Source organism: Hyperoodon ampullatus (assembly GCF_949752795.1).
Source record: "Hyperoodon ampullatus genome assembly, chromosome: 11".
In the NCBI taxonomy this organism is placed as follows: domain Eukaryota; kingdom Metazoa; phylum Chordata; class Mammalia; order Artiodactyla; family Ziphiidae; genus Hyperoodon; species Hyperoodon ampullatus.
Window position 1 is genome coordinate 27,066,095 of NC_136924.1, and position 12,929 is coordinate 27,079,023.

General features: G+C 45.7%; 1 protein-coding gene across 1 annotated transcript in view; it reads right to left on the reverse strand.

The window, feature by feature from the left end:
* Window positions 1-761: 761 nt before the first annotated feature.
* Window positions 762-12,929, reverse strand: part of NT5DC3 (5'-nucleotidase domain containing 3) — a gene marked incomplete at its 3' end in the record, with an annotated part of 50,063 nt that continues 37,895 nt past the window's right edge. Inside the window, exons 12-14 of the mRNA XM_079715153.1 lie at window positions 9,309-9,449; window positions 3,773-3,837; window positions 762-1,014 (exon numbers count right to left, since the gene is read on the reverse strand). Coding sequence (XP_079571279.1) covers window positions 762-1,014; window positions 3,773-3,837; window positions 9,309-9,449 — 459 coding nt within the window. The remainder of the gene's footprint in view (window positions 1,015-3,772; window positions 3,838-9,308; window positions 9,450-12,929) is intronic.

Here is a 12,929-nt window from a genome sequence, read left to right on the forward strand (position 1 = left end):
TGGCTGGAAATTTAACCAGAAGCTCTTCTCTCTTTGCCCTCCTCTTCTGGGGAAAAGAGTGAACCTGCCCATCACCCGGGGCACAATGGTCCTTCCCCCGCACGGGGCAGGACACGGGAAATGGATACTGAGGACAATCAAGGCCAAGGACTTGCAACTTCCCTTGTTCTTTCTCACGAAAGACTTCCAGAGAGGCTGAGTCTGCTTTCAAGTGAGGCACCAGAGTGCCAAAGCCCTAGTACCAGAAGATATCTGGGAACCGGCTGCCGTCTGGGGACCATCTCTGCCGCTGACACAGTGGTATGCTATCGCCGCGCTCGCTCAAGCATCAGCTTTCTGTGAGCAGTTCACCGGTGCACACCACTGGGCCCCTGCACTGCCTGTGAATGTTCACTTTTTCCATGCGTTTTGCATGGAAGAGTCAAGAAGAGTTTCAAAACGTCACCTGCTGGAATCCAGAGATGGTATCAAGAAGCCTCCCCGTCCCAGAAAATCTGACGCCGGTCGCGGTACCTTAGTAAACAAGAAGGGCGATCACAGGGTGTTGACAGGAAGCCAGCCGCTGTCCCCACACGTACAGGAAGGCAGTCCCCGTGGGCTGCGAGCTCCTGTCTTCACGAGCTGGGGGGTATCCTCTGTAATGTACAAAATAGATATCACAAGGCATGTCCGTAAGCGACAGTCACGTCGATGCAAAGTCTGCCCGGTACGGGGTCGCCGTCGGTCCTGGCTTTTCGCGCCCAGGGTGCCTGGGCCGCTGGCTACTTGGCCTGGGCCTCCTGCAGGAGCGGCAGCCTGGCGGCCGGGGGCCTGTCGGACCAGGCAGGAAGCTCGTGCTGCAGCGGGGTCCTCCGGGGGTAGAACGTGTGGCTGACATCATAGCTCAGGAGGCAGCTCAGGGACGCCATGTAGATGTCAGCAAACCGCGACAGGCGCCGCAGGAAGTACGTGGGGTTCTGGTCTGTGCGGAACAAGCTTCCGAACTGGGTGTTGAAGGAACCTTTGGTCATTTCTCTGAAGAGGCAAGAGAAGAGCGAAGCAACAGACAGTGATTCCCGAAAGGTCTGCTTTTAGCTACCGAAATCAAATAACATCAAAATCACTGTTTCCCAAAGAACAGACACATGTATACGTATAACTGAATCACTCTGCTGTACACCTGAAACCAACATAGCATTGTTAATCAACTCTACGCCAATATAAAACAAAAAGTTTTAAATAAATAAATAAATAAGCTACAAGGATCTATTGCACAGCATGGGAAATATAGCTAATATTTTATAATGACTATAAATGGAGTACAATCTATAAAAAATGTGAATCCCTATGTTGTATACCTGAAACTGATATAATATTGTACATCAACTATACGTCAATAAAAAAATTTTTTTTAAATCACTCTTTCACACGTATAGGACTCAAATTAGCCTAGAGCAGCTCCGATTTCTAATCGAGAAAACAGCCTGTCCATTCATCCATCAACTGGCTCTGATCACATTCCCCACTTAGGCCAGCCAGAGAGAACACTGCCAAAGGCTCCAGCGGCAACGCGTGAGCCTCTAAACCTGCACACCCCATTTCCCAAACAAAAACAGGGTGCGGGAGCTGCTTCTGAAGGTCCACAGAGATGCAGAATGTGTTCAGAGTCTCCAAACTTCCTTTGTCTACAGAATGGGACAAAGGCCCCCTTTTCATGAGGTTATATTGAGAACTAAGTAAGGAAAGAGAAATAAAAGCATATCATAAACTCAAAAGTACTTTATGTCTGAGAGATTAAGGATTATTTTATAGTGATGTAAACACATCTCTACCATCCATTACAGAGCTTCAAGCACCTCCTCAAAGCCTGGATTACAGGCATCTTGCAAGAATGTTCACCCTACCCCAGGCTCTAAGCCCCTGCAGGTGTGCAGACACGTGTCTGTGTGTAAAACAACACCCCGTCACACATACACGGGATATGCACACCATCCAATCCAATGGCCAGGACCCCTACACACAGACTGTTCCAGCAAACTGGATAAATACCACTTGACTGTTAAAAAATCAGTTATAAACACAGCAAAAACCATAATCCTTTACACAACTGTGTGATAAAAGCCACTAGTTGGTAGAGGCCTTCTTTCGTCATATGGTGACAGCAGATGCTACAACAATAAAAAGTAGAAAATTGAAAGACCTCAATTAGGTCTGCAGGTGAAGCAACATAAATGGTTTTTAAACTTTTACTGAAAAATCTCATTGACATGTGAGATTGTTAGAGATTCGAATTCAAAACAAAATCTCTGCCGGGTGAAACGATTCTTTTCTCTAATAATTTGAGGTCCCTGGAGTGTAGGACTCAGGTCTGGCCTTCAGGGGCAAGGAGCCCAGAGTCAAATGACATTATATGCCCATCACCCTCTCACCTAACATTTTAGACCAGTAATCACGTTGGAATAAGCCCCCAACAGCCAGCACGCTGAGAAGGAAGGGGAAGGAGTGATTCAATACAGCCGTGGCTTCTGCAGCCCAGAGGGATGGACTCTGCTCCTCTCCACGCACACCAGCCCCCCCCAGGCTGCCCACTGCTCAGAGGCCAGAACCCAGGAAGTGAGCACTACTTCCAAACCTTAGGGACAGCTGTGCCCGGGAGGGGGGTGTGGGGGGAACCACAAGAGCAGAAATGGTCACATCAACGGTGTTTACAGGCACAGCATCCATCCTCTTCTACAGGAAAGCACAACTGTCCATAGGGCCTCTTAAGAATAATCGTTCCCTTAAAATCAACCTAAATGTCCACTGACAGATGAATGGATGAAGAAGATGTGGTATATATATACAATGGAATACTACTCGGCCATAAAAAAAGAATGAAATAATGCCATTTGCAGCAACATGGATGGACCTAGAGATGATCATACTAAGTGAAGTAGGTCAGACAGAGAAAGACAAATATTATATGGTATCACTTATACGTGGAATCTAAAAAGATAATACAAATGAATACAAAACAGAAACAGACTCACAGACAGAGAAAATAAGAAGCGAAAAGGATAGGGGAGGGATAAATTAGGAGTGTGGGGTTAATGGATACACACTACTGTATACAAAACATAAACAACCAGGGCGGAGAGCACAGGTAGAGCACGTGGAACTATATTCACTATCTTGTCATAACCTATCATGGAAAGAATCTGAAGGTGTACACCTGAAGCTAACACAATATTGTAAACCAACAAGAGTTTAATTAAAAAAAAAAAATTCAAGAATAACTGCTCCCTTAAGACACACACCCACCAAACTTTTCTGACAGCAGATGGGTTTTCTTCACCAATAAACATCATCATACTGAGTGACTGCACATTCCTAAAACAGCAGTGTTACAAATAAGCACCAGGGTTGTAGAAGCCCCAAGAATTAACTGTGGCTCGGTGGCTACTGTCCCACTAGCCACACTGTGCCACCGGCATTGCCAACAACTGGACCAATATCTGCCCAAACGGGGAAGTTAAGTGGGCTGGAAGGAGGGATGGATGGGAGGAGGGATGGACAGACAATAAACTCGAGGGCAGGCAGCAGGTGTGAGGGAGCTCACTGCTGCTTCGAGGAAATGTCACTCATCCCTAAGGGCAGCTGGCTCGTTCTGGATGCTGGGGGGTCACCGTCACCCCTGGCAGCTGAGAAAGACTGTTTCGAAGCCGGCTTCAGGCAGGCCTTGCACCAGGCACGTGGGCTGAGTGAGCGTGGCCAGGGTGGGGGATTTACTCTCTTCAAATCAGGCCGCTCTTACCTCATCTCCTTCCTCTCCTTTTTCCACTCCTGCAAAACCAGCTGTGACTCCGCATCTCTGTGAACCTGCAGGACACAAGCCAATTATTGAGAAGGTTCTGGATATGAATAAACCTATTAGGTCATGAGAATTTTCTAATGGGCAGCTCTTCTGGGAGGAATTTTATTCAGGTCTAAGAGACAGGCACCTGCAGGAAAAAATACTTTTTCAGACTTCCCAGCTGCAATCTGCCCTTCTCCACCAAGTGCAGATGGCATATTATGATGCCATGGAGCAAGGCTCCCATTAAACTAGAGATATTAAAGGCTTTGTATAAGCACAATGCATACGCATCCACATAAAATATACGTGTATAATACGTGCGTAATGTATCCATTACACATGGATTATCCATTACACACATAAACATATACCTAATACAGGCTACCTAATACACATTTATATATATCATAAATATACGTATTATACACACACACACAAAAACGGCAGTTAAGTGGAAATAGCAGGTGTAACAGTACATCCACAAGTTACAAGCATGTAAAAAAAGTGCATATATTTGGAAATTAACATGGAAATTTTTCCCTAATTTGTGCAAGGGTAGTTGAATTATAATTGGCTTTAATCTTTTTCCTTAATATTATCTTTAAACGTGTTTAAGGGGCTTCCCTGGTGGCGCAGTGGTTGGGAGTCCGCCTGCCGATGCAGGGGACGCGGGTTCGTGCCCCGGTCCAGGAGGATCCCGCATGCCGCGGAGCGGCTGGGCCCGTGAGCCATGGCCGCTGAGCCTGCGTGTCCGGAGCCTGTGCTCCGCGACGGGAGATGCCACAGCGGTGAGAGGCCCGCGTACCGCAAAAAAAAAAAAAAAAAGTGTTTAAGAAAAGAAACAATTTTTTTATGAAAGGCAAGAAGGCAGAGCACCTCACCCAGGCAGAGCAGCAGAGAAGTTTCCGGGTGCGCTGAGATGTGAGCAAAAGGCAAGAAGAAAAGGACAGCCGTGCACACCCTAACACATGGATTCTCACAAGTCTCTCTCCAAGGCTCCTGAGGCTGAACGGGAACCCTCGAGCGCAGCCAGAGGTGCACGTGACCACAGGGGCCAGATGGGGCTCCCTGGAGTCCATGGTCACAGGGGCAGCCTCAGGACCTGGAGGAAAACACCGAACAAGCAGACCATCTGCTTCTGACGTGGCAGCCAAGGCCCTTCTGTTTATCACGTATGTACGCCCAAGTCAACAGCCTGACTAAGTCACCTGCTACAGGCCTCTGCCACTCAGACAAAACCCTGAGCTTGTAATCTGGACTTCTGGCCCAGCACCGCTGCCTACACCAGCCGGAAGCAGCCACCACTGAATGACCACTGGCCGTGTGATACTGGAGCACCGGAAGACTGGTCCAGCATAGCTGGAGGTGTTGAGGTAGGTCCTTTAAGTGTGGTTTCAATTAGCGCTCACATTTTAGATCAACAGATTACTCACTATAGAACTTAGGCACTACAAAGTATGAGACGAGGTCAAAACTCTGTAGGGTGCCACCAGGAATTTATTTATATGGATAGATACATGCAGATATACACATAGACACATACACATGCACACATTCATATACACACTAGTACACAGATATACACGTATACATGTACACACACGTGTACATATACATATACAGCACCTACTCTGTGGCAAGCACTGTGCTATTTACTGAAGATGTAAGAGAGGAAAAGATGGAGCCCTGGCGGGGGGTACACCCAGGTAAGCAGATCAGGACAAAACGACGTGATAGCACACAGGATGGGCTATCAGTCTGTGGGCAGGAATTTTCCCTCCCACCTCTGCCCATACACCCTTCTTGGCCCACAAACTGCACTTGTGTCCAGTGTGAAGGAGAAGCTTCTCCCGTACTTGCAGGAGGGGAGAATTCTCTGACTAGTGACCAGAAGAAAGATTACCAAAGTGAATCTATTTGCTCCCTCCTTTTGGAAACTAGCTGCCACAGGCCATGTGCCACAGGCCATCCAATCTCCCCTCAGGTGGGCCCCCCACCTGAGGGCAGCCTCCGCAGACATGAAGAGTCTCCAAGTCCAAGGCACTTTCTCCAGCACAGCTTTTCCAGAATGGGGGGCAGCCAAGGATGACAGATCATCTCCAGCAAAGCCCAGCGTTGCCAGAGGGACATGCTAAGGAGGAACGCCCCAGAGATCTGAGCCAGGAGCATCCCCAGAGGAGGGGGCATATGAGCTCTGGGGGTGTGCACCTCAACCCAACGTCCCCCTGCACCCTCCCATCCAAGGCCTACGCGCACCCCCCTCCCACCTGCCCTTTCTCTATCATTTATCATCTCTCCCACATGATCAACCTCCTTGGATTGATCCATCAGCACTGGATCCTTCCCATCAGCGTTTAAACACGCCCAAGGCTCTCCCATTAAAAGAAAACAATTTCTCCTGAGCCACACCTTTCTCCAGCTCTGAATCCCCTACAAGGCCAAACTCTGTAAAACAGCAATCTCAGGTGTCTGAAATCTACTTGAAAATACTTCAAAGACTGGGTATTAATTAGTTATAATTAACCTTTAAGTGATACCATGTACTCAAGGGTGGGTAGTTAGCATGGGAAAAGACTAACCAGAAGCCCACACCAGAGGCTTATCCTACAGTCACCTCAGCCATCTTTAGCCTCACTCACTACTTAGCATACTCAGCCCTTCATGACTACAGTCTACAAAAATGTACTGTACAGGCTGGCCCAGCCCTGTGAGAGCAGGATACCGCAATCTAGCCAGCAGCCTGACAGCCTATGCCAGGGGAGGCCAAATCCAGCCCACCACCCACTTTTCTATTGGCCTAATGAGCTTAAGAAAGGATTTTCCTCTTGAAACTGTTGAAAAAAAATCAAAAGAAAAATAATTTCATGATGCGTGAAAATGATATGAAATTCAAATTTCAGTGTCCACCAATACAGTTTATAGGGATACAGCTACAACCAGTTGTTTACACACTGCCTGAGGCTGCTTGTGTGCTACAAGCACAGCTGAGTAGCTGCGACAGAGACCGTATGACCCACACAGCCTAACACAGTGACTAGCTGGCTCTTTGCAGAAGCCTGTCCACCCTGGGTTAAACGTGGCTCCAACGTGGTTACCTGGGAAGGCTCTACACTATACACCACACCATCCACCACACTACCACCATGAGCCATACCACTTGAGAGTGCACTTCAAGGCTAGTGACCAAAAATTATTCTTCATAGCTACCTTTTTAAAACCAAAATTTCAACACTGGCATTTAATTCATCAGACTTGGCTCCAAACAACACTGCTGGCTTCCAAAAAAAAAAAAAAAAAATCACACCCAACCTCAGAGGACAAATTTCTCTCCTCAGAAAACAGTCCAGATAATATGCTATGTGCGTACTATCGGAAAAAGGGGGGCTACAGAAACATTTGACACAGGATCACTGGAATAATGTATAGTTTTCCAGGTGAACACAGAGGCAGAGGAGAGAGTAGATAGGGAACAGGGAGAAGTGATGCTCATTTGGATATTTTTTTAATTATCAGCCACCCTCCTCTATGTCCTAGTGAATCCACCCTGACGGAATGCTGTAAAAAGTGTTAGACACCGAGGTGACACAGCACGGAGATGAGGGCTCTGGGGCCAGACAGCCTGGTCTAAGCCCAGCAAGTTAGTTTCTCCTCTCTGCCTCCGGTTCTTCATCTGTAAAATGGGGTGATGTCAGTGCCCGCTTCCAAGAGCTGTTGTTGAATGAAATGCCCGTCAAGCCCTGGGAGTCTGGAGCATAGTAAGTTCTTGCTTCTACATCGCTTGATTCTGCTGTCACTAACTTTGAGATTCTGGAAAAGTTACTTATCTCTCAGCCTGTTTCCTCACCTGTAAAATGGGGCGGCAGCATAAATGGCAATTCTCTTTTCTTCCTTCCCTAACCCCACGCCTTATACAATTAACTCTATAAATCACAGAAATCTTCCCAGCACTTCTGTTCTCTAAAACACATAGTCCTTATTCATCAAACTTTTTATACAGGTCAGAGACAGGAAAACAAGAAATAAATTTGTCCTCAAAGCTAAAATGCAGCGACACCACCTACCTGCAGGCTGCATCTGTGTAGCTGACCAGCTACCTGCGTCACAGAGAGACCGCACCTAAGGCAAGGGGTCTGGCTACACACAAGAGCTCTAAACCGCACAGCAAAGAAGCACTTCAGTGCAGTGCTTGAAAGCAGGGACTTGGGCACCATGCAGCCTAGGTTCAAGTTCTTGCTCTGTCATTTTATGACCTTGGACATATTACCCAACCTCTCAAACACTCAGTTTCCTTATTCTAAAGTGGAAAATTGTACACTGGACAGCTGGGACGAGTTATGAATAACGTTGCAGAGCAGGCATTCAGCACAATGCCTAGCATCTGAAGAGTAACTATTATTACTGTATGACCTATGCGCAGACTCAAAGCTACATTAACCCAGAACTGATGCCTTTTATTTTTAGATGGTCACCTCACAGACAAGCACAGGAAGGAAAACAGAACCAGTCCTCATCAGAGATGAGCCAAGGAGCAACGTAGCCAGAGCGCGCTGGAAGCGAGGCCTGGGGGACGTGTGAGGCCCCATGCCCTGCAAGGGTGCACCCTGGAGTGAGGACCTGCCACTCCCCGCAGCCCTGCCCAAGTCTGCTGCCAGCTGGGCCAGGCAAGGCGGCTCCTGGCCCATTTCCAAAGCAGGCCGGCAGGCCGTGGGCACCAGGCCATGGCCAGAGGCTGCAGCCAAGAGAGCAAACATCCATGCCCCTTAACCTACAAGAGTTGGCACTCACCCCGAGACAGCTGTGGGCCAGGCCAGCTGAACCAGGTGAAAAAGCAAGGTGCGTCGTGAGGCTGGGGAGGGGTCGCAGCTGCAACACAGGGCAGCTTCCACGGGCCAGGAAATCACTGCTGAAACAACTTTCCTCACTAACTGCCCCAAACTGGCTATGTAACTTACAGAAAGAAAAATACACCCCTGAACTCCACTGAGCCAGCAAACTGTAGGTGTTATCTTCAAAATCAGATGGAGGCTGCACGCAGGGATCTTGACTCTTGCTTTGAGACTCTTCCCAGTAAGCCGTGGTGTCCAGGCTGAAGTGTTCATTCCATTTTACAGATGGGGAAACAGAGGCCCAGAACGGAGAAGTCCCACCGCAGGCTAAAGGCAGAAGCAGGACTGAACCCTAACACTGGCAGAGGTTCTTGAATCCCACTGATCTCCCAATGGGGCTTTAGTGGGAAAGTAAGGACACCAGATTTCCCACCCGGGCCCCACAAAACTCTTTCTCCAAATGGCTTTGGGAGCCATTTTTAAAATTCTCTTTAGGGAAAATGGCAAGACTCTTAGGGGCAAAATCACCCCAGTGGTTATTCTGCAGGATAATTTATGCCTCATACTTCAGGACCACAATTAAACATAAAAATACCTGAAAATAACTTTGACCAGTGGACTCACCTCAGCCTTAAAGAAAAAGTAGGAGAGGAAAAAAAATCCCAAACCTGCATCTGCTCCAATAACCCAGTCAAGGTCTGTAGCCAGGTCATAGTTTGAATGTACTGCTCCGTGTTCATAATTCTGAGCTCAGATCTTAACTCTGGGATAATTGCACCCGTTCGCCAGCCATGCTTCAGGGTCAAGTCCTGAATGCAAAGATCACAAGAAGTCAACATTAATCTCAACAGAATTTAAACCATTTCATGACCTTTCCCCGATGCAACAGACATTCACTGAATTACGTTTTAATTTGGGAGAGCTAGCAGCTCGACAGCAGCTTCCGGAACACAGTTCTAGCCAATGCAGCATGCCATGGACTTCTGCCTCATTGCCCTTGTCCGAGCTGTACTGAGAAAATCCCTCTGCTTTGCATTATTTCTAGGACCTCATACCTGAAGTCACCCTACCGCCAGGAGAAATTCTGTAATGTTAGTTATTAACCAAGCCGAATTCAATGGATTACACTTAATTAAAACAAATTTAGCCTCAGGCTTTGACCATTTCACCCCAAGAAAGTTTCTGTTCCGGAAATAATTGCGGCAAATCACAGACCCCACATAAATACAGGATCTGGAATCATTAACCATGGTCTATAAAACCACATTTAGGTCAGGGGCAGAAAGAGGGTCAACTGAAATGCTACTGAAGGTCTTCATTCAATTCATCCACAGACCGCTGGGGAGCACCCACCGCATGCCAAGCCTCCTGGGTTATGGGGAATCTCACACTTGGAATGATCACACAATACCAACATATATGATCACGTTTTCATTCCAAATATTGTAATCCCATGATATGACATTATAAGCCAGAATATCTAAGGTATGTCCTGGAAAATCTAAGATACACAATCACCATAATGAATGGCTGTTAATTTTCTCATTTGACAGTTATTAAATATTACAGTTTGCCAGGCCCTGTTCTAGATACTGACAATAAAGTAATGAACAAAACTAACGATTCCCTGCTCTCAAAGGAAATAGAGACAAAAAATAAGCAAGTAAAAACACAATGGCAGGTGGTGAGAAATACAATGGACAAAAATCAAGCAGAAAGGGCTTCCCTGGTGGCGCAGTGGTTGAGAGTCCGCCTGCAGATGCAGAGGACACGGGTTCGTGCCCCAGTCCGGGAAGGTCCCACATGCCGCGGAGCGGCTGGGCCCGTGAGCCATGGCCGCTGAGCCTGCGCGTCAGGAGCCTGTGCTCCGCAACGGGAGAGGCCACAACAGTGAGAGGCCCGCGTACCGCAAAAAAAAAAAAAAAAAAAATCAAGCAGAATAAGAGGGAAAAGGAGTTACCATTTTATATAGAGTGATTAGGAAGACAAAGGCGAATACATCTGAAGGTAAGGAGAGTAAAAGTATGCAAATATGTGGGAGAAGAAAAATCCTGCCTGAAAAAAGAGCAAGTGCAAAGGCTCTGGGGCAAGGACATGCTGGGAGCAAGGTGTGTTAAGAAACAGCAAGGTCGGGGCTTCCCTGGTGGCGCAGTGGTTGGGAGTCCACCTGCCCATGTGGGGGACGCGGGTTCGTGACCCGGTCCGGGAGGATCCCACATGCCGCAGAGTGGCTGGGCCCGTGGGCTATGGCCGCTGAGCCTGCGCGTCCGGAGCCTGTGCTCCGCAACGGGAGAGGCCACAGCAGTGAGAGGCCCGCGTACTGCAAAAATAAAAATAAAAATAAAAATAAATAAACAGCAAGGCAGGTAGCCTAGAGCAGAGTAGGAGAGAGGGCAGAGGCAGGAGGTGCCTTCATAGAGGGAGGCTGGGGAAGGAGAGATCAAGTGGGGCCTTGAGGGCAATTATAGGAGATCAGGCTTTTACTCTGAGGAAGAAAGGGGCTTTTAAGGAGAGAGCTTTTAAGGGTTTTAAGGAGAGAAGTGGTATGTGGCTTACTATTTTGAAAATTCACTCTGCTATTCACCTAAAGCTAGAATCTCTGCTCTGTATGTCCTAAGGATGCCTACCTTCTTCAATGGTTGAATTTCTTTAAACCTTTCAATAGTTCTCTTTCCCCTATAATATATGAGACCCTACATACATCACATTCTTTTAAATATTCCCAGTGGTGACAAACTTTTGAAGGTGGATCTTATTTCTGAAAATAGGTAAAAGAATCATTTGGAACATTCCTAAGACTAAAGTACATGATAATAAATTAATAATAATGAAACTAATTTTCTCCTATGCCTCAAATTGGCTCTCAAATATAATCCAAAAGGGGCATCTAAATGTATTTTGAGAAACGGCAGCAATATTAAAGGATCTACATTCTCAAGAGATTCCTTTGAAGGGTAACGTTCATTGCCCACATAACTTCTGACATGTTAATGAATTGGTCTGATCACTTTAAAACAGTGGTTTTCCAACTTTAGCATGAATCCAACTACGTGTTGTCTACAAGACATTTATTTTTGATCTAAGGACACACATAGGTTGAAAGTGAAAATATTAAAAAAGATATTCCAAGCAAACAGTAACCAAAAGCAAACAGGAGTGGCTATCCTCACATCAGGCAAAATAGACTTTAGATCAAAAACTGTTACAAGACACAAAGAATGACATTATATCATGATAAAAGGGTCAATTCACCAAAAATATATAACAATTCTAAGCACATATCAACCAAATATCAGAGGTCCAAAATATATAAAGGAAACATTAACAGAACTGAAGGGAACAAAAGACAGCTTTACGATAATAGCAGGAAACTCAATAGCTCACTTTCTACAATGGATAAAATAAGCAGACAGAAGATCAAACAGGAAATAGAGGACCTGAACAACATTATAGATCGATTAGACCTAATAGACATATACAGAACACCCCACCCAACAAAAGCAGAATACACATTTTTCTCAAGTGTACATGGAGAATTCTCCAGGAGCAACTGTATTTTAGACCACAAAACAAGTCTTAATTAATTTTAAAAGACTGAAATCATACAAAGTATCTTTTCTGATCACTAGGAATGAAACCAGACATCAACAGCAAAAGGAAAAAGTAAAAAATTCCGAAATATGTGGAAATTAAACAACACACTCTTCAACAACCAATGGGTCAAAGAAGTCACAAGGGAAATTAGAAAATACCTTGAAACAAATTAAAATGCAAACACGACATACTCAACTTTATGGGATGCAACAAATGCAATACTAAAAAGGAAAATTAATAGCAATAGCCATTTACATTAAAAAAAGATCTCAAAACAACTTAACTATATACCTTGAAGGAACTAGAAAAAGAACAAACTAAACTGAAAGCTAGCAGGACAAAGGAAATAATAAAGATTAGAGCAGAGATAAATAGAATAGAAAAACAATAGAGAAAAATCAACAAAACCAAGAATTGGTTCTTCAAAAAAAAAAAAAGCAAAAAAAACACAAAATTGACAAACCTTTAATAAGAAAAAGAGAAGACTCAAATTACTAAAATCAGAAATGTAAGTGGTGACATTACCGGCAATTCTACCGGGCGGGGGGAGGGGAAGGATTATAACAGAGTACTGTGAACTGAGTACTGTATGCCAACAACTTGGACAACCTAGATGAAACGGACAAACTCCTAGAAACACACAACCTACCAAGACTGAGTTATGAAGAAATAGTAAATCTGAATAGACCTCTAAT